General features: G+C 42.6%; 1 protein-coding gene across 1 annotated transcript in view; it reads right to left on the bottom strand.

The window, feature by feature from the left end:
- The window catches only part of SESN3 (sestrin 3), a 70,532-nt gene extending 47,931 nt beyond the window's left edge, over positions 1–22,601 (bottom strand). The window contains exon 1 of the mRNA XM_042457803.1: positions 22,400–22,601. Within this exon, the coding sequence (XP_042313737.1) occupies positions 22,400–22,510 (111 nt within the window). The 5' untranslated portion in view covers positions 22,511–22,601. The remainder of the gene's footprint in view (positions 1–22,399) is intronic.
- Between the last annotated feature and the right edge of the window lie 577 nt (positions 22,602–23,178).

A 23,178-nucleotide genomic window follows, 5' to 3' on the forward strand; every position in this document is an offset into this window, starting at 1 on the left:
CAAACCTACAATTGCATTGAAGTATTATACAGAGATCCTCATCAGGTGGCCACAGCTCCTTATGAGTGGCAAACCCAGGCCTGCTTCTTCATAATGTGTAAAATGAACCTAGAAATCAGACCACAGAATTTGATAAGGACCCTGGCATTTTCCTCTGAAGCAGTGCCATCTAAACACAGTCTGTACAACTATATTGTACACTTACTCATTCAACTGTAAAGTTCCAACAGGATTTCTCAACTTTTAATCAAGGTGATACCTGATATCCAAACTGCTGTTTAAGACAGACAACCTCTTGTTTCCCAGCCAGTGTCAGAGTTAAGAACACATGTTTTACAGCCACATCTAAAACCTGCCTGAGCTCTAAATCCCCATCCCAAGAAAACCAGTTCTGCATAGTAGCTACAGATACAACTTTCATTGTGGAAATAAATACTGGCGGGTTACAGACCGCCATTTAGTATGTATAGAATACGTACTAGGGTTAGGAAGGGGCGGTGCTTCCGCACCCCCCTAACCCTAGTACGTATTCAATACGTACAAGATGGCAGCTCCCTGTTCATACGGGCGCTGCCATCTTGATGTATCGGACGCTGAGTGTCCATACGCGTCGCGGGCGTTGTGACGTAGTGAGTGCACCCCTGGCGCCTCGCTACGTCACAAACGCGACTCAAAAAGAAGCTCCATTTTGGAGCTTCTTTATGGGTCCGCACGGGAGCCGCGCCGTGTTGAGGCTCCGGCTCCCCCGCGGACCAACCGGCGGCGGTCTGTAACCCGCCACTATTACATTATATAATGCTACTGTGTAACTTACTGTAAATCTAAGTACAATACTGTATCCATTTGCTGTGTAAAACTGACACACATTCTGAGGCTGATTACAGATCAGGCAAGTTCTGGATTTCTCTGCAGTGAAAAAAAGTTCATTTGGATGGGAAGTAATTTGCACAAAGATGCCTTGTGTCATTCAAAGTGGGAAACACATTTTAATACCTCTACATATAGGAAGGGAGGAAAGAGAGTTAGACAAAAATAGATTACCATGAATGACCTAGATCTAGCACAAATGACACAAAGTTCAAGTGATATGCATGTTTTAACAGCATGCATATCTTATCAGTATATTCATGTCTTAAGACTGGCCACATCTCCCTGTTGATTGTACACTCTTCAGCAAACTTATTTTTGTTCCTATGATATGATAGCCTAATTCCAGCCAATGCAGGAATTGACTGCTAACACTTTCCTGATGGATGGCCTACATTTAAAGGTCTGCCATCTTTCCTGTTACTCTGTTGAAATGATTTTACTACCAAGGAGTCCATCCTAATGTTTAGAATGTCTTTTCTCCTAATTTAAAACCATTAACTGGATATTACTATATGAAAGCAGCAGCAGAAAACAATGTTGCTTCATGTTCTATCTGATAACTCCTCCAATAGTTAAAGATGACTCTCATATTGTCTCTTAGAGTACACAGCAGCAATAGGAATACAACATATTGTTTTGGCTAAAAATTGTCAGGAATTATAGATCATACATTTAAAACAAAAGCAAAGTATTTTACAGATATTTTCTTCAGAGTCTGGAAAAAACATGTAAGTATCCATTTGCACAAACAACAGTGACCGCCACAGAGCCTATTCTCAAAGAATATTATGTATTAAGAGATGCCCAGACTACAGCCTGAGTCAAATAAGGACTGTGGGAGTCAAAATGAAGAGCTCCAAAACTGTCCTCCCCATAATGCCCTGTGAGCAATGTTTTCTGATGTCAGCCTTGCTCACAAGGGCATTTGGGGGTGGGGTGGGAGTCCTATTGGCCGCATCTTCATACAGTTTTCATCCTGAGTGTGAACAGGGAAAACAATTTGCCCCCTCTCCCCAAATGGGCTGCAAGATTAAATTTGGCACCATCCTTCCCCCCCAAAGATTTGCATTCATACACAATGGTGCCATTCTTTTTTTTTTTTTTAGTTTAATGCTGTAACTTCTAAAAACAAGCTTCATTTATATACTGCTTCATACCGCCTAAGCAGTGTCTAAGCGGTTTACAACTGTAAGCTAATTTGCCCCCAACAGTCTGGGTACTCATTTTAACGACCTCCTCGGAAGGATGCAAGCCTGAGTCGAGCTTGAGCCCTTTTGTTGGTCTTGAACTCGCAACCTTATGGTTTTGAGTGAGTGGCTGCAGTACAGGCATTTATGGCTTGGGTCCAAACTATCTTAGAGAGCGCCTCCTCCCGTACAATCCTCCCCGTGCTCTCCGGTCCTCTGGGAGGAACTTACTGCAGCCTCTAAAATCTAGGCTTGCGGCAACCTCCCAGAGGGCATTCTCTGCTGTCGCCCCCAAACTCTGGAACGACCTGCCGGATGAGATCCGTCAGATAACATCATTAGACAGCTTTAAAAAAGCGGTCAAGACGGATCTCTTCCGGCAGGCCTTTCCAGATTAACCATCCCGGCCCAGGTTCCCAGGTTCCCTGATTCCCTCATTCCTCCCGTGGCCCCATCTTAGAGATGGTTGAGGATCAACAGAGGGATATCAGGGTTTTTAGTTTTAATTGCTGTTTTTATCCTTGATATTGTATTTTTAATATGTTATACTATTTAATACTGTCTTAAGGGGGGGAGGGATAAAGTGTTTTTAATTGTCATATTTTATATTTTACTGTTGTTAACCGCCCGGATTGGTTTGCCAGAGGGCGGTATACAAATAAATATTATTATTATTATTATTATTATTATTATTATTATTAACCACTGCGCCACCAGGGCTCCTACCTCCTTTGTATAAAAATTATCAATTCTTTCATTGCTCTTTCTATTGAATTACTATATTAATACTAAGACTGGGTGGGTGCTGTCTTTTAACCTTTACCTTGAAGTCCAACTTCATAACTTGCCCCTCCTATTCACCATTTCCAAAATGTTTAATTAAACTGGTATTAAAGGGTGAAACAGGAATGTCTTGATGCTTAAAGTAAAAATAACTTCCTCATCTTAGCGTATGCAGTAATCTATGCAGTAGCAAAGCCAGGGTGAAATTGGATTGATGCATGTCCAGAAAAATCATTATAATCCATGAATACTTTGAGCTGAACAGCTACAAATCACTTAAGCATCCCTTCCCCATACACTAATGGCCAACAGCTGATGTAAAATCAACAGGGTCCAAGTAAAGCTTCATAAACCCTTTCTGCAAGATATTCAGAATTTCCATTAGTATGTTGGTTGCACTTAGTTCTACTTCTTTCACTGGTGCTGTGAAAGTACTGGAGCAGAACTTTAATGCTGTAATTGGTTAGATGGAGGAAGCTGGATAAGATGGAGATTCTGCACACTGATGGCTTCTGTATCTGAGAACTGGCTAAGCAACTTATTTTGGATGGGGATGCACTTCTCCAGAAGGAGCAGATACATAGCTTGGAAGTACTCCTAGACCCATCCTGTCATTGGAAGACCAGATGGGCTCCATTGCTTAGAATGCTTAAAGCCAACTTCAGTTGATCTGCTAGCCATGTCCTTTTCTGGACAAGAATAATCTAACCACAATAGTACATGAACTGGTCACTTCCAGATTACACCACTGTCATGTGTTCTACATGGGGTTGCCCTTTGAAATAGCAATAGCAAGTACATTTCTATACCGCTTATCAGTGCACTTAAGTACTTCCTAAGCAGTTCACAACGTGTAAGCTAATTGCCCCCAACAAGTTGGGTACTCATTTTAGCGACCTATGGAAAGATACAAGGCTGAGTGGACCCTGAAGCCCTGCCTGGGATCAAACTCACAACCTTGTGGCTGTGAATGGCTGCAGTACTGGCATTTAACCGCTGCACCACCAGGGAACCAGATGACTTGGAGGTTGCAGTGAGTACAAAACACAGTAGGTAGATTGTTGATGGAAACATTGCATAAAAAAACATGCAACACCAGTCTGGCTGGTGTTACAAGACAAGACACTGGCTTCCAAGACACCGCTGGTCTAAATTCAAAGTATGGTGGTGATAATATTTAAGTCCTAAATAGCTTGAGGCCCCAATACTTGAAGAAGTGCCTCTCCCCATATCTACCTGCCTGAGGACTGAAGTCTGCAGGAGAGGCTCCCCTGTGTCCCACCAGCAGGAGCAATAGTGTAGCAGCATGTACAAGAAGGGCTTCTCTGGAGTTTATCATACAAAGGAGATTGGGAGTTTATCCCATGAATATCCCGGAAAAATCGCATAATTACACAAAACGATTTCCCACAACATCGTACAAAACCCGCCATTAAAGTGGTCAAAAAGACTTCTTTTAACATGTCAAGTTGTCTAATATGCCTGTTTGTATGTCTGTTTAAACTATTGTTTTACTATTTTATATTTGTTAAATTGATGAAACTGATTCTATTGTACACTACTGTAAAACTGTATGATGTAGAGTATTGTATCATTTATATTAATCCCAATTTGGGTGGGGAAGGAACATAAATAAATACAATATTTTTATATAATCAAAAGAAACAATCATGACTTAAAGTAATATTTGCCACTTTCTGGACCCAACCAGCTACTCTCTTGTAAATAAGTTCAACTGGCCAAGCTGGGTAAGTCTCATGTCTCCAAGCACCCTGTCTGTATTCACAGATTGTAGTCTAGGTTGCTCATGAGTCTAGATGACATTCTATAGATAACACAATCCAGTATGACTTCCTTATGCTCTGCAAAATGAACAGTGCATTATTATTTATAGCTACACTGATATGCATCAAATGTTACATAGTGAGAGAAAGCCACTCTCCCAAGCATTGAAGAATCATACTGTATTAGTGGTTTGCTGAGAAAAACATTCAGGACAGGTCCATCTAGTTACTCTCCTTCCCCTTCTTTATTAACAAAATAAATTTGACTGGTAACAATATCAATTCAGCCATGCTTCTCCCTCATACCTTTGAAAATAAAGTTATCTGTGTGTGTGCATGTGTGCATGCATGCACACACACATACTCATGTCACTTCACCTGAAGGGCATTCCTCTAATCAAAATAAACCCCTTTATGTTGGGTTTCTTCCAGTGGCAAAAAAATGCTTACAGGCAATGGTTTTGATAAGAAAAATATCCCCCAGCGAGTGAGATAAGAAATGCATAGTAAACATTTATCATTGATACAGATAGCAGTTCAGGGACAGATAGAATAATACCTATCTGGAGAAAACCATACATGTGACCGAGCAACAGGATTGGCTAAAAACCTTTTGGTTGCTGGAGGCAAAAAGACAAGACTGGTTAAGAAATCTGTACTTGTTTGCATACCTATGCACATGTACATGGGGAAAGGGGCACACATGTCCTACAGAAAACCCAATATGCCTAAATCCCATAACCTGAGCTACTCAATCCATGGCTTTTCTATCGCTTAAATATCCAACACTTTAGGATTGGCAAGAAAACCAAATAACATCCCCCCCCCCGTCTTCAAAATAGCTCTAAAGACATTTTCAAAAGTTTTATGTTACATGCTATATCAAAAAGGTAATTTTCCTCCTATCTGTTACCTTACTTTTGAATTGTAACTTTCTAGCAACCTGAGTACATGAAGAGCATACAAATACCAACTACAGTGGAACCTTGCCTTACACGGGGATCCGTTCTGGACCCCCCCCCCCCCGCATAAGGGCAACAACTGCACATGCCATTCAAATTATTACAGTGTGGCTTCCGCATAAACTGGAAGCCGTGTATAGCACGCCCGCATAAGGAGCGGGCGCACTGTATATCTTCCAAGGCATTAACAGTCTAGATGCAGCTTGAAATCCCAACCAATAACATTTACAATCTTCTGGTCTCCTAATAGTGTTCTGGGATACCAAAAGCTTTAGGTCTGGGAAAAAGTTATTAAGAAGATATTAAGAAGACAAAGAACAATAAAGGAGGGCTATCTCCTCAGAAATATAGACAGACCATTAGACAAATGTCATGATTCAGACAGCAACTTTCTAATAACTATATTTGCTTCCTTTGGCAGAATCACCTGTTTAGTATTTATGACATAAAATTAGATTTGTGAGCTTGAGGGAGGCATTCAAATCAGCCAGAGGTAATTAGAAGATTGGTAAAACTGCCAAGTAGATGAACTCCTGGAGAACAGGAGAAATCCCAGCAGACTGGAGGAGGGCAAAACGTTGTCCCCATCTTAAAAAAGGGGAAAAAAGAGGATTCCAACAATTATTGTCCAGTTAGTCTGACATCAATACCAGGAAAGATTCTAGAGCAGATCATTAAACAGAGAGTCTGTGAACATCTAGAAGGCAATGCCATAATCACAAAAAGTCAACATGGGTTTCAGAGAAAGAAGTCATGCCAGACAAATCTAATCTCTCTCTCTCTCTCTCTTTTATAAAATTGCCAACTTGGTAGATGAAGGGAATGCTGTGGATATAGTATAGCTTCATTTCAATAAGGCTTTTGACAGGGTTCCCCATGACATTCTTGCAAACAAGCTAGTGAAATGTGGGCTACACAAAGTAACTATTACATGGATTTGTAATAGGTTGACTGGCCGAACCCAAAGGGTGCTCAACAATGGCTCCTTTTCATCCTGGAGAGAAGTGACCAGTAGGGTCCCACAGGGGTCTGTCCTGGGCCCAGTGCTATTCAACATCTTTATCAATGACTTGGATGACAGAACTGGGGGCATACTTATCAAATTTGCAGATGGCACCAAATTAGGAGGAATAGCTAATACCCCGGAGGACAGAATAAAAATTCAAAATGACCTGAATAGACTAGAAAGCTGGGCCAAAGTTAACAAAATGAAATTCAGCATGGAAAAATTTAAGGTACAGTGGTACCTCGGGATACGAAATACCCAGGTTACGAAATTTTCGGGATACGAAAAAATCCCATAGGGAATCATTGTTCCGGGTTACGAATGTTTTTTCGGGTTACGAAAAAACTTTTGGTGCTTTTTTCGGCTTTTTCGCACGGAATCGCGGCTTTTCCCCATTAGCGCCTATGGCAATTCGGCTTACGAAGGCTTTTCGGGTTACGAAAGCGGCCGCGGAACGAATTAATTTCGTAACCCGAGGCACCACTGTACTGCACTTAGGGCGGAATAATGAAATGCACAGATGGGGGACATCTGGCTGGACAAGACTACATGTGAAAGGGATCTAGGAGTCCAAGTAGACCATAAGTTGAACATGAGTCAACACTGTGATGTGGCAGCTAAAAAGGCCAATGCAATTTTAGGCTGCATCAACAGAAGTATAGTGTCTAGATCAAGGGAAGTAATAGTGCCCCTCTTTTCTGCTTTGGTCAGGTCCCACCTGGAATATTGTGTCCAGTTCTGGGCACCACAATTCAAAAAGGACATTGAGAAACTGGAGTGTGTCCAAAGGAGGGCGACTAAAATGGTGAAGGGTCTGGAAACCATGCCCTATGAGGAACGACTTAGGGAGCTGGGGATGTTTAGCCTGGAGAAGAGAAGGTTAAGAGGTGATATAATAATAATAATTAAATAATTTGTTTTATTTATATACCGCTATTCCAAAGATCATAGCGGTGAACAGCAGGTAAGCTAATTAGCAAGTAAGCTAATTATGATAGCCCTGTTTAAATATTTGAAGGGATGTCATATTGAGGAGGGAGCAAGCTTGTTTTCTGCTGTTCCAGAGACTAGAACGCAGAACCATGGATGTAAACTGCAGGAAAAGAGATTCCACCTCAACATTAGGAGGAACATCCTGACAGTAAGGGCTGTTTGATAGTGGAACAAACTCCCTCAGAGTGTAGTGGAGTCTCCTTCCTTACAGGTCTTCAAACAGAAGCTGGATGGCCATCTGTCAGGGATGCTTTGATTGGGAATTACTGCATGGCAGGGGGTTGGACTGGATGGCCCTTGTGGTCTCTTCCAACTCTATGATTCTATTATTCTAACAGAACGTAGAAATCTGCCTCCATCTACAATTGCTATTACTTCTCCTGAGCTTTCAGAAGTGGACTACAAAAATCCCTAAAATGTCAGATAAGTCAAGGAGAGAAGAAAACTGGCAGTGGTCCACACCCAGCTTTATTATGTAGAAATCTGAATGCATGATACAACTGGAATCAAGCCGTGTTAAGTGCAACTGGATTCACCAAAAGTACACACATGGATGAAGGCAAGAAGTTCCACTGGGTTTTCAGTCAAAGAGTCCCACTGGGTTCACCAAAAGTCCCCTATGAATTGACTTTGCCTGGCAAGAACCACTGTCCTTGCAAAGTCAGGTTGAAGTTGTGAAGGGAAAAGCTCTCTGTGGTGGGAGCTTCCCAATGGACAGTAACTGACCTTTAGCATTTCAACAACCAGGTGAAATTTTGGGCTTGTTATTTTAAAACAACTTTTTATTTCATAAGTTTCTTAGATTGCATTATGTGCATAAAGTATGTTTTACGTCATATCATCTAAGTTTTAAACTCCCTTGAGAACTAGGATAGGTCCAAAACTTAGCCATTTAAAATCTAAGAAATTTAACTTTAAACACACAGCACAGATACAAAAGGATACAAATGTACAGTACTTTCAGGCTCTACTGCAGTACCAAGATGTGGCAACTAAACATATTACTAGTATTTCAGTACAGTGAAACCGAGAAGAATTAAATGAGCTTCCATTTGACTTTCTACAAGCTCACAGAACAAGAGAAAAAACGCAACAACTGTGAGCTGTTGTGTTCAACTTGGCACTCTTCCAGGCAAGACATGTTGACCCACCCACTCAAAGCCAGATTTTCAGCCCAGCAAGTAGAATGACAGCGTCCCTTCAGTTGTTTACTCCTATCCCCAGTGGAAATTAGAAGCAGAAGTCAGAGCCCAATCCCCTCCTGCAAGCTTGGTTTTTTTGTAAGGGGGGTGATCTAAAACCAGTGTATGCTTTGCTTGCTGACTTGTGGACAGAAAAGGGTCTAACATGGATCTAAATCAACTGGGATGTCTTACTTAAGATATGATATCTAACCACCAGTCATCAGGCCACCATACAAAAGAGGAAAAAACTGAAGCAACTCACAAGAGTATTTTTTTAAAGTTATATACCAGAGATTATTGAATATACACCTGAACAACAAACATGTACAATATAGATTAAATACACAGTCAGATGCATAGGCTGGTGTACCTCTCTCTAGTGAGTGAACACTCTGTGACAAACCCAGGGATGTTTCTGCCTATTCTGTGAAAAAATCCATTTTTCCAAGAAACATGCTGGAGACACAGCCATATTTGTGCCCATTCTCACAGTTATCTATCTCCCTTTACCTAGAACAATGGGTTGTACAGCACCCTAAGCTGTGCAGACTTTCAGTAATAACAATTTTTGTGTAGCAAATGCCAGACTGGAAAGCACCTAAGAAACTGCAAAGCCAATCCTAAAATGCCTACATTGCGATGCACTAACTAGGCAGGATACTTGGTGTTCACTCATCCATTTTTTTAATTGAACAGCACAGACATGATCCATGTTCTCAATGTATCTCTATTCAGACACTCAAAATTAAAGGAAGAGAGCAGATTATTTAGGGCAACACTCCCACCCATCCCCATTTCTAATTGCACAAGGATGTTTTGCATGAAAAAAAATCAGCTCTGCTGGGAGAGGGGAGAGGAGGGGGGAGAGATTGCTAGGAAATAAAGAAGTCAATTTGCAGAACTACACTGTTTTTCCTTCTGCCATCACTTGGCTCACTTTGGAGTTGTTCTGCTTGGGAGCCTCAGTCTGTGGTCAGAAAGAAGAAGAAGAAAGCATTATGGCAGCATGAGCCCTGACTGAGTCAACTGATAGCAGAGGAGTGTGGAATGGCAGGAACAACACCATGCAAAAACAGTCCAACTCCTCCCAGTCATCTTGGTCTTTTAGGACTGGATCAGACATTAAGAAATAAGAAGATTCTTGATGGCTCTTGCACCAAAAGGCCTATCTGGTCAAGCACATTGTCCACAACAATGAACAGCCAGACACTGGAGGACAACTTATAGGCAAAGCATACACACAATAACCTTTCCCTCTCATGTGCCTCTTAACACTTAATATTCTGGACATGAGCAGTCAAGACTAGTGCAAGCCTTGTTGTTGTTGTGTATCTTCAAGTTGTTTCCAACTTAAAGCAACCCTACCGTGGGGTTTTCTTGGCAAGATTTGTTCAGAGGAGGTTTGCCACTGCCTTCCCTGAGGGTAAGAGGGTGTGACTTGCCCAAGGTCAGCCAGTGGGTTTCATGGCTGAGTAGGGAATTAAATCCCCAATCCCCAGAGTACTTGTTCTGTGTTCAAACCATGACACCATGCTGACTTATTAGAGTCTAATTCACATTACATACAAACATGGCAAAGATACATGGCTGCCAGACAAGCTGATGAACCTTACTTAAACACAAGCAATGGTACAGTGTCATTACCACATGAGGAGGCAGATCATTGGTCTAGGAGCCCTAGGACAAATTATGTAGCATAGACACAGCTCTCTCCACCAAGGAAGAGCGGGGAGGCTGCTACTGTGACTTCCCAAGATCTAATACCTGAGGGAGTTGTCCCATTGGTCTAATCACAGGGCCAAGCATATCTAACCAATCACAAATGGATGCTTTTGTTTTTTGGTGAGAGGAAAATTGAGGAGGTGCGTTTCAGCACAGAAGCAATACAAAGAGATGTTTAACACCTCTTTAGACAAGATAGACAAGTTCAAATCAAGGTAATTTAAACCAGCAAGAAAAGGGGGTGGGTTGCTTGAGATTAGTGGTTTAAATCAAGTTTCACACTGACATTTTGTACATTTTCTTTGAAGTGGTGAAAATCTGACCATTAAACCAAATTAATTTATCAATAGATTTATACTGTTGCTCCATTCTCAGAATGAGGAAGAAGTCGCCAGGACTGTATTGTCTCTTAACAATACACATTAACTACACATTCTGTATATTATCCTCTTTTTTAAAAAAAAATCCATGTAAGTAACGTATTTAGTATCTTTTTATGAGGAGTCTCTTCTTTACAGCTAGCACTTTGTGAGATTAAGGATGGAAATGAAAGAAAGCATGTAATTTTGCCTTCCCAGCTTTTCAGAGTTGCGCTTTTCTACTTTGCTCTGCTTCAGGTCTCACACAAACCCTCAAAACAAGTTACAAAAATGAAATTCTCACAGCTGATAAGTCAAAGCTGGGTTTGACAAATACAAAAATACTAGAGCAGTTGTTTCTTTGTTTTTTTAAGGCGAAAGTACAATGTATAGTTTGGAAGACAGAAAGTAAAAACTTACATGTAAGAAATCAAAATGGGCTTGTTATTGACACAAAAAGACCACATTTATCTCAATGTTCTTGACAGACAGCAGTGATTTCATTTTGTAACAGGGGTAGATAACCTGTGTCCCTATGACCAAAGCTTGGAAACATTACTATTTAAGACAACTCCCAGAATTCCCATAACATTTCCCCGAGCTGTGGCCCTAGGACTGCATGCAGAGTCTCACCCTGAGTTCATACACACTTAGTGTCTTCTGCAAGTCCTCTGTTCAGACTTCTGGCAATAAAAACAAAACAAACCAGCTTCATTTATATACCACTTCATACCGCCTAAGCAGTGTCTAAGTGGTTTACAACTGTAAGCTAATTTGCCCTCAACAATCTGGGTACTCATTTTAGCCACCTCAGAAGGATGCAAGCCTGAGTCAAGCTTGAGCCCTTTTGCTGGTCTTGAACTCGCAACCTTATGGTTTTGAGTGATTGATTTGCCTTTAGCTGGTAGGAAAACCTGGATCTGCAGGTGACAATTCTATGCCTATTCTCACCTTGCGGCAGGAAACACCCCAATGAACAAAATATTTATCTCTTAGCAAATGAGAAAAGAAATTGATAGACTACAAGAATGTTAGGATTCAATAATTAAATGATAGATAGAAGACGGCTAGACCAATATTTGTGAATGTCCAAAAGAAGTCTAGTTTCTTGTCAATAATGATTTTAATTTCAAAAATTTGTGTCATTCTGGAAACTGCCTATTACAGTGCACCATATTTAGAATGGATACAGATTCTGTTTTTGCATGATAATGATGGCTGCAATTTCTTGTAATTTCTCAAACATTTCCAAAACAAGAAACTTGAGAAGAGTATTTTGCTATGCTAGATATAGATTCTGATCTAATGTAAGACATAAGTCTATTTATAACATAGGGTTGACATGCTGGTCAACTGACCGCCTATTATGAGACTGTGTGCAAATATTTCATAAAGTCAACCAAGCTTTTGTATGAGTAGTAGAATACTGTTTTTGTTGTACCCTGGGGTCATCTGATACTAATGGTATGAGTGAGGACCCTTGCTCTTTAGCAATGCTTGAGTGAGGGTAACATACTATTCATTTAAAAGTAGGCACACCCTATACTGCAGTCCTGAGTGTTTCTGCCCTATATCTTTATAGTATTTGTAGTTCAGCCTATTAACTAGGTGTGCTAAATTCAACAATCTGTGTTCGGAAGGGACAGAGACTTCAGAAGGATCCATCAGAGCATGCACAGAAATAATCTCCACAGTGGACTTGCATCACATCTACAACTCTAGCTATGAGAGAAAAGGAACCTCCATGTGAAATGGCTTAAAACGCCTAGAAGGGACTGGAACCTGGAATCTTCAAAACAAAACAACACACACACATACAACATTAACCATGTAATCCTGTTTTTGTTCTAAGAAATTCATGCTTTCAGAAAGGTGGGCTTTTGGGGACATTTTGGCTGCCATCAACCATTTTTACTAAGTCCAATCAGCTGTTTCATCCTACCAGGACCTTGACTTCAATAAGAAGATAAACATAGCTACATTAATGGAGATAGGATGCAGATACAGAATTCTAATTCTGATTATTAGTCTCAGCTCCCAAAAATAAGGCATTGATATCCAGCCTTGGGTCCCTAGATGCTATTTCAAAATCCATCACTCTTGCCCACTTGCCATACTAGTAAAAAAATAATGGGAACTGCAGACCAACATCATCTGGGACCCAATGCTGAGAACTAGTGGAAGGCATTAAAACACCCTGAACATTATAGGGTTTGGGGCTTGTATTAGCAGCAATGAGTATAACTACTTCTTTGAACAGAGTTTCAGGTTCATTGGAAACTATCATGTTCAGTTAAAGGATTAAGTAAGAGTGTCAAGACTCAGGTCCATTTAATTTTTTAAAAATTGAGTTTTCATAAAGTACCTTCCAGACAGAAAAGCGATTAAATGTTTTATCAGAGATATAAATTACAAAAAAAAATACAGTAGAAGGAACTCTCAAGCTTTTAAAGTTTCATTTGATTTCAGCCATACTTTGCTTACTGAAACCATCTTTAAAAAAGTTACCCAATGGTAAAATATTTGGCAGTGTTTTGATTTCTTCTATTAAACACAGCTTTCTCTGAACAGTCAAGCTCATTCAGTTAATCTCTATGAAATTTCTTATCTTATCAACTGTTCATGAATCCTCATGAAAATGAGATGCCAGTGTTTCTGTCCACCATACCTATACAGTACTCATAATTGCTGGGTACCTGGCACTTGCAAAATTAGATTGCTAGATCACATTTAGACAGGTAGTGGTTTTAGTCTAAGACAATTACAGGGGTTTGAAATGGGGTGTGCACTTCCCAGTTATTAATATTGCAAAAAGACTTATCAGTTTTCTCCAGACACTGAAGAGAATATCCCCACCCTGCTGCTGTCTTAACAAAACATGTTGAGACATTTAACTAGCAGAAGTGATTCAATTCCTTGTAAGGGGTTGGGGGACTCTGGACTGTTGGAAAGTAAAGAGAGACCAGGGGCAGACTGAGCAATCAGTCCACACCCTCAGCAAATACTGCGGCATCCTTGGAGTAGAGGAGCAAGGTCTCAAGAAGCCAATTTACTAACAGTGATACAAATTAGGCAAAAGATCTTTCCATGGTCCCACTTCTCTCCAGGCCTAGTCACCACAAGGTCTAAGACTTAAATTTACATTAACACATATGACGTCTACACTGTAACAAATGAGTGTCCAAAAGTGTATGTCCAATATTTGGCTATGACACCCCATCAAGTATACATGTAGTGGCAAACCCTGGTAATATTTGAAACGGCCTTCCCTGGTTCTTTCATCTTAGTAGAAATATAGATGTACTGCATATTAAATCCATGGAAATCAGGACTGAATTCACTACAGCTTTGCACAATCAGCACAATTTCCCTGGTACGCAAATGATGCTATCTGGAATGTGGCATCCATGAACAAACTTCTGCATCTAGTCTTCAAGTCATAACCATCTATGGCTTACATGCACAATAGTAATTTGTATAGCTGTTTGAGAATAATAGGATATCCACAGCACCATTTGATTAGAAGCGAACTGTTACTAAAATTATATTAGATACAACTCATTAAACATATAGGTAGCCTTGATAGTATACTAGATGCTGTATAAATCCCATTAAGACCACAATGAAGATTAATAAAACTCTGGATAGGAGTCAATCACCAACTTATCAGAACTGGCATGTCACCTCAGGTCCACCCCATTCACTCTAACATACATTTATGGAGAATATAAACTCATTTCACTAATTCACTTGCTTTATACCTAAGGCACTGGGTGGACATAAACACATCATCACCTACTTTATGCTCACAATAACCCTGTCAGGCAGGTCACAATGACTGCTAATTTGCTAATGAAGATCAAATATAGGAACAACTTTTTCAGAATCACCAACCAAGCCAGCGTTCATCTTCCAGCCCGATGCATAAGTCTAATACTATCTACAGCAGTAGAGGAAAACCTGTGGCTCTCCAGTTGTTGGACTGCAACACCACCAATTCAGCATTAACCATGCTGGCTAAGGCTGTTAGGAAACACAAGCTAGCAAGACCTGGAAGGCCACAAGTTGCTTACTCCTGGTCAACAGGAACATATTCAAAGATACTAAGGCGCGTTACAGACCGCCGGATTGCGGCGGTCTGCTGCCGCCGCCGCTTGCACCATCCAGGAGCCACAGCCTTTAAACGGCGCGGCTCCCGGACACTGCCGAGAAGGAGCGCGGAAACCACGCTCCTTCTCAGGCCCCGGAAGAGGCGCCGCAAAGCACAAGGGGCGCATTTGTGGCGTCATTTCTGGGGCGACATGTGCGGATGCAACGCATCCAGCACGTAAAGATGGCAGTGCCCGTGTGTATAGGGCGCTGCCATCTTTATGCCCCCATCACGTGCTAGGGGTGAGGCTGGTATGGACGCTAGGTCCTCGGCCAACCCCTAGCACGTGACGGGGGCGTATTAAAGGCCCATCTATAATGCGCCTAAGTCTCATATCTACCATTATTTGGAAGACTGTTTCAGTAGAATTTACTCCCAAATAGTTTTACTATTTGCTCCTAGTCCACACAGACAATCTCAGTACATGTGGTGATAACACATTTGAGTCAAATGCAGCAACAGTAGTTCAATATCCCAGTAATAGGAAGTACCTCTTTTTGACGTGCTTCCTGTTCTGCACTCTTGTTCATAGCAATGCTGAGGATTGCTGCTGGAGCTTAATTCTCATAAAATGAGTGCAGATTGAGAGAGTTCAAAGGTATTCCTTAGACTAAAACAGCTCAATGCATTTAATAACACTTTCTGGCCCCAGTTACCAGCTATCATATCTGGGGCCAAGCACCCACTGGAACTGAGGGCCAGGCACCAGCTGGGTGCATGTGGCTCTGCTCCCCCTCATCTTTCAAATTTCCTAGCTGCAATGCTATCTAAAAACTTTACGTGGCACTGTGACCCAGGAGCTTACATTGCCAGGTGGTGAAACCATGCCCCTGATAGCTGCCACTACCCTATTCTCCTCCAGCCCATGTGAGATCAAAAGAGTGAAAATGGAGTCCATCACTTGGGACTGACTCACAGTGGCTTAGAGCAACAAATGGCATATAACATGAGAGTGAAGGAACTGCTCATCCAAGCCAAGAATACCTGGATCAGTCATGACACAGTTAAAATCTGTACTCCTTTATGCTCCTCCTATTGATCAAACTTTTCACAAGTCACAAAGCGCGCGCACACACACACACAGAGAGAGAGAGAGAGAGAGAGGGAGGGAGAGAGGGAGCGAGGGAGAGGGATCAAGTACAAGACATGTAACATGATCCAAGAGTTTAGGAGGTGGGGAAGAGAGAGTGGGAAATAAATGCACGTACCAAACATCCACATTTGTTAGCACAAGACACAGTTTGCAGAAGTTTATAGCACTGAACACTTTTTTTTAAAGTACACTATCCTCCCAACCTTCCCCCACAGCTGTTTTCCAAAGCCAGACTCTTCGTGGTGGTGTGTTGGGGGGGGGGGAGTTCTACAATTTCACCACATGGCTTGAAAAACAACTTTGATTGGCACTTGGCCTGACCCACAGAGGAAGAAAAAGAAAAACAGCTTTGGGACAAAGAGTGCAAATATTTAAGCTCACTGACTTACATGCTTTCTTCATATCTACAAGAACAACCTCGTTGCAAAGATATAATTAGAAGGCTGCCAAAGACACACACGCACACACAGCACAACAGCATTTGCCTTACTTGCTCCAAGCTGATGCATTTGCACAGCTCAGCAGTTTTAATTCATTTGCACTGGACAAACAAGAGGCACCTCAACTAATGCGCTCAGTTAATCAGATGTACTGAGAAGAGGTAAACTGATTAGAATATTCCTGAAGGGTGGCTTGTTGGAATATCCGAAAATAGCATGCAACTCTTTAAGGTTTGGTTTACCCTAAGGGTAAAAGTCTATGTTGACTGGGCCTGGACAATTGCTCAAACCTGAGAACAAGCATTTGGATCAAGTGCTCCTACTTAATCCCTCCCTTTGGGTGTCATTTCAGAGCTTTCCTTCTGGCTTGTATTAATCCAGAGCTACTTGTTACGTCTAAACTATGGAACTCTGGCCTAAAGCCAAGTATCAAGCTAGGAATTTCCTATTGCTTGGATTTCATTTTAACATTTTTATCCTGCCCATCCTCCACAGAGCGATGTTTTACCTTCACAACCACCATCTGGGACAGGGTTAAATTGGCTCAGTGGCTATTTGAATCAAGGTCCCCTCCATTCAAGAGCCAGTGTGGCATTCAAGTCATTTCCAACTTATGACAACCAAGCTGAACCTATCATGAGGTTTTCTTGGCAAGATTAGTTCAGAGATTTGCCTTTGCCTTATTCTCAGGCTGAGAGACAGTGACTTGCAGAAGGTCACCGTCTAGGTTTCCATGGTTTAGTTTTATTATACATTATATTCTAGGTGGAATTTGGGACTAGAAACTTTGAGCTGGATTCAGATTTAGTCCTACTGCAATCAATGGTTCTTAATTTGCTTATTGATTTCAATGGGTATGACTATGCATAGTTCCAACCCAAAATTTAGGAAAACAAACCAGTCATTTTGACCTTACCACTGCTTTTCCCCACTCTTCATATTGACCTTTCTTCAGTCAGCTTTCCAAAACTATTCTGATGGGCAACGTACATAGGGAGAAACAAACCTGACAGCCACATTTCAGTTCTGTGGTGTTCTTCCTTAAAAGTTCCAATAGAACCAAAGTGAGAATATTTTCTAAAAGGGAATCAGGATTGATTTGTTAGATTAAAACAAACACCATGGGAGGTGGCGACAAGATAAAGTTAAGAGCTTCTAATTGAAATTAAAGTTACAGGAAAGGAGAAAGAAAAAGCAAGAGTAATCTCAAATATGTCATGAAGTGGTTTTTTTTTAATGTACACATGCTTAATATATGAAATGTGAAAGTATGAAGGTACAGCATATACTTCCAATGTGACAGACAGCCATAGAAGGCACAAACTATATCCACACAAAGTTTTTTTTTTACTTGAACCTTTGGAAAAAAGAATGAAAGCTGAAAAAATAATTTTGACACAAGAATTATTCTAAACCCCTTGAAAATCTAAGCTTTCAAGGTTTTACAAGACCATTTTTAAAAAATTCAAAAAAAAGCTACATATGGTACAGCAGACAGAAGCAGCAAAATAAAAATTCCATTAGGATACATAAGGCTGCCAAACACATACAAGCCAAATGTAAACAACTTGGGGATTTCACTGGACACAGTAAGTCTCTCCTGCTGAAATCAATGGCACGTTACAGACCGCTGAGAAGCAGCGGTCTGGCTCTGCCTCCGCTTGCAGCACTCGGGAACCGCAGCCTTTAAACGGCTGCAGAGAAGGAGCGCGGAAATCGCGCTCCTTCTCAGGCCCCGGAAGAGGCGCCGCGAGTGCCAAAGGGCGCACTCGCTACGTCAAAATGGCGGTGCCCGTATGAACAGGGCGCTGCCATTTTGTACGGACTGAGTCTGTGATAGGGTAAGGGGCGTCTAGAAGAGACACCCCTTTTTCAAACTGGGACGTCCTCAGGACGTCCCTAATGGCGATTTGTAACCCGCCAATGGGATTTAAAAGTGCTGGTCTTTAGCTGCTCCATACATAATATGTTCACAGTGAGCAACAGTAAGCATTAAAGTTGGTAATTCTTCAGATTTAAAGACAGAGAAGCATGCATTCCATTAACTTGCTTTTTGGTATTTGTCCTGTAACAGAATAAACATGTCTTAATGTTCAATGATAATAATGCAGAAAGTATTCAGCCATTAACATGAAGTTAGCCCATGCTATTTACCAGAAAAATAAAGACTTGTGATCTACACACATATCTAACATAAGGGAAAACATTCTGGATCACACCAAAGACCTATGCAGCCATAAAAGCACTCAACTGTAGCACTGCAAGGAACCCCATGGGCCATGCAGTTCAGTTTCCTGCCAGTGCATAAATCTTTAGCCAAAGCATCCCTGACAGACTATTCACACAGTGGCCAGCCAGATGCTATGGGGAGTCTACAAGCAGGTCATTTTGGCAACAGCACTCCCTGTATCTTTAGTCCCCATGTTTTAGCAATGTGGGAATAGTTGTACAAGAATGTTCTGAAGCAAAGTAATACTTATTGTCATCTAAGCCTGGTGGCGCAGTGGTTAAATGCCTGTACTGCAGCCACTCACTCACAAATCATAAAGTTGTGAGTTCCATACCAGCAAAAGGGCTGAACCTCGACTCAGGCTTGCATCTTTCCGAGGAGGTCGCTAAAATGAGTATCCAGATTGTTGGGGGCAATTAGCTTACACTTTGTAAACCACTTAGGGAATGCTTAAGCGCACTGATAAGCTGTATAGAAATGTACTTGCTATTGCCAAAGAGCTCCCCTCATCCATGAAGACCAATAAATCCCGAGTCTAAAACAACAACAATAATAAATTTTTATTTATATCTCCCACTTCTCCCTTCAGAGCGAATGACCCACCTGCATTCCTGGTGGGCTTACAAGCTAATGGCCTTTGCTGATCATTCTCCCAACAGCCAGGGACCACCACAGGTGCCCTTGCCTCTGCAGTGGTTGCTCCCAACCTGGGATGCCCCTCGCCCTGTGGTTCTTCCACCAGCATTAAAAGGCTTGTTTGTCCAGCATTTACAGCTGGTGAAGGCCATGCCAATTGGGGTGGTGAATCCACTCTGTATTTTAGTTAAACAGCTTCTTTAAAATTTGGACTGAAATCCAGAGTGGACTCACATTCCTAGTGACAGATGGACAGACTGGTCCACCACCCCTCAACCATCATATTAGTAGCCACCAGTAGTCCCATGATCCATGAATTTGTCCACAGAAACACAGAATCATAGTAAATCCATCCAAATGGGTGGTTTTCACCACTTCACATGACAGTAAATCCTAGTTTAGCTACACACAGTGTGAAGTTGTACTTCTTTTTATCTGTCCTTAATCTCCCACCATCTTCATGGGATCACTCCAGTTTCTGATAATGTAAGGAGGGGGAGCTACTCCCTATCCACTTTCTTCACATCATGTATAATTTTATACACTCCTATCATATCTGTACTTATTCACTTTTTTCCTAAGCTAACCACCCCCTAAACATGGCAGTCTTTCCTCAAAGGGGGCTGGTTTAGCCCCCAGATCATTTCCAGCTCTACAATATCCTTTTAGGTGCAGTGACCAGAAACTGCCAGAGCAATCCAAGTGTGTCACCACAGATTTGAGTAAACATGAGTAAACATTATATTTACACATTTAAACACATTTAAGGTACTTCTGAGTAAAAAGGCATTGGGCCACACTACATCGTGTTTTTTAAGCTGTATGAGTCCATACGTACAGTATACACACATAATACATAGTTGTTTGCCGTTGATAGCACCCTTTCATCTTTAGAAGCTTGTTCTGTGTGCTACTCTGCTAAGGTGGTTTCTTCTATGCCTTTCCTTTTGCCAGAAGCTCTGCATGCTGTTGTGCATTCATATGCAACTTGACACACATGCCCGAGTATTGTGGCATCTTGAAGACTTAACACACTTCATTCAGTACAAAGCTTTCCTGGAGTACAGTCAAGTTCATCTGAATCATTCAGCTTCAAATGAAATGAGATGTTGCCCACTAGCTGCATACAATCTGTTAACCCATTAAGGTGCCACAAGACCTTCAGTTGTTTTTGCTTCCCAAGACAAACCTTTTCCCTCTCCTTCCCTTACAAAACACTTCCCTCTTATTTTGCACAACTTAACAAGCAAAGGCAGGTTTTTAAGAAACAACAAATTGCCAGCACTCCCTGTACTCTTTTGATATATACAAACAGCATGTTTACCATGTTTCAAAGTGAAGTAATACACACAAAGTAGTACACACAAGCAAGTGTGGTGTAGCGGTTTGAGCGTTGGACTGTGGAGGCCAGGGCTTAAATCCCAGCTCAGCCATGTAAACCCACTGGAGGGACCTTGGGCAAGTCACACTCTCAGCCTCAGAGGATGGCCAATGGCAAACCCCCTCTGAAAAAACTTATAGGGCTGCCAGGAATTGGAAATGACTTGAAGGCACAAAACAACAACAACAAGGTCCACGTGGAAACAGTTGTGCAAGCAGCAGGTTTATCATGTTCAGAAGCTAAGTAATACTCATTGGCTGCATCCACACTGGAGAAATAACCCAGTTTAAGCACCGCTTTAACTGCCTTGGCTCAAGGCTATGGAATTCTGGGAGTTTGTTGTGGGCTCAGAGCAGAGCTAAACAGCCAGGAACCAGGAATTCTTACTGTGACAGAGCATGACTGCGGGTCCATGCATTTTGTAGTGTGTGTGTGAGATACACTCCACACACACCCACACCATGAAAACAGGCACAGATCTCTCTAGGCTTAAATCCCATAGTTAATCCTCACCAAAGCTTGGATTCATTGATTTTAAGGGGATTTATTGGGGGGAAACACACTAATTGAGGCCAGAACAAACACACACTCAATACACTCGGGATGGGAGTCATTCATTTTTAAGGGGTCTATTCAGGGGAAGGGGCACTAATTAGAGCCATAGAGCCACAACACACACACACACACACACAGGACAGGATCTATTCATTTTTAAGAGGGTCTATAGGGGACACACACACTAACTGAGGCCACAACACATACACACACCGGACTCACTGGCTTTGAAGGGGTCTACATGGGGAGAGGGGAGCTAATTGGAGCCACAACACACACACACACACACTTATGTATTAGGGACCAGGCTCCTTGATTTTTAAGGGGTCCACTGGAGGTAAAGCCACTAACTGAGGCCACAACAGACACCTACAGACACGGGATGGGACTCCTTGGTTTTTAAGGGGTCTACTCGGGGTCGAGGCCACAGCATTCACACAAACACACACAGAGACTTCTAAGTAGTCTACTCAGGGAAGGGGCACCAATTGAAGACAACACACACATGGGACGAGATTCACTGATTGTACAACACACATACACACACACAACGGACGGGACTCACCGATTTTTAAAGGGTCTACTCGGGAGTTGAGGCGACAACACACACACAAACACACACAGAGGACGAGACTCGCTGAACTTTAGGGAGTCTAAAGGCACTTTAACTGTGGCCACAACGCACACACAAACACACATTGATATAGGACGGGGCTCACTGACTTTAAAGGAGTCTACTCTGGGGAAGGGGCCACAAAACACACACAAAACACACACACACATATATGGGACGGGACTCATTGGTTTTTAAGGGGCCCAAAAGTACTAAGGCCACAACACACACACACACACAGGAGGAGACTCATTGCTCTAAAGGCACCAACTGAGTCCACAACACACAGCGCTGCCATTCCGCGGCCGCCAACATAGCTGTGCAGCAACCCTTTCTGCACAACAACTTTTCTCCGTGCCAAGAGTGGAAGGCGAGGGGGGCGTGGCCGGAGGAGCCCCGCCGTGAGGCTGCAATCAATCGCCGGGTTCTTTGGCTGTTCTTCTTCACCCACCTGCCTCAGGACTTTGTGGCAGTTGCTACAGACCCGGCGACCGAGCCCGCTGCCCTGGCCGTCCCCGGGCACCGAAGCCGGACAAGAAGCGGCGCTGCTCCCCCTGTTCATTATTACACCGGAGGAAGAAGGGAAAGAAGGCGGCTAGAGCGGAGGCTTTCTGCCTTCTTCCCTCCGAGGCAGCAGCCCCCAACCGCCCCCTTCCCCCCCTCCAGCTCCAACTGCCGCTTCCCCCTCCTCCTCTTCCTCGCGCGCACACCCCTCAGCGCCAGCCAATCAGCGCGCTCAGACCACGCCCCCTTCCCAGCCCCGACGGCCAATCAGCGCGCTATGACCACGCCCCCTTTCCCAATCCCGGCGGCCAATGGCGATCCTCGAAAGCCACCAGCCAATCGGAAAAGAGATCCAGCGTTGCCATCTCCAGGCAGGAGAGAGAGATGGGCGGAGATGTATATGAAAAGCGTGTCTTCTTCTGCTCCTCCCTCTTTCCTCAGCCAGCTGGAAGCTCGGAGGAGGAAGGGGGCGTGGTTTAGTCTCGACCAATAGGGTGGCGGTTGGTGAGGCTGTGAGGCACGCGCCACCGAAGCGGTTACGCCCCCTTCGCTGTTGCTTAGGATTCGAAAATGGGGGAGGGGCAAAAGGAGGGCTAGAATGCGTCCGCACTGAGGAAGTAATGCGGTTTCGCAACGGTTTAACCGGCAGTGCTAGAGCTCTGTAGTTTTGTGAGACGTTTAAACCTTCTCTGTCAGAGAGAGCCCTGGTGCCACAGCGAACTACAA

The sequence above is a fragment of the Sceloporus undulatus genome, chromosome 3, assembly GCF_019175285.1.
Source record: "Sceloporus undulatus isolate JIND9_A2432 ecotype Alabama chromosome 3, SceUnd_v1.1, whole genome shotgun sequence".
Lineage (NCBI taxonomy): Eukaryota > Metazoa > Chordata > Lepidosauria > Squamata > Phrynosomatidae > Sceloporus > Sceloporus undulatus.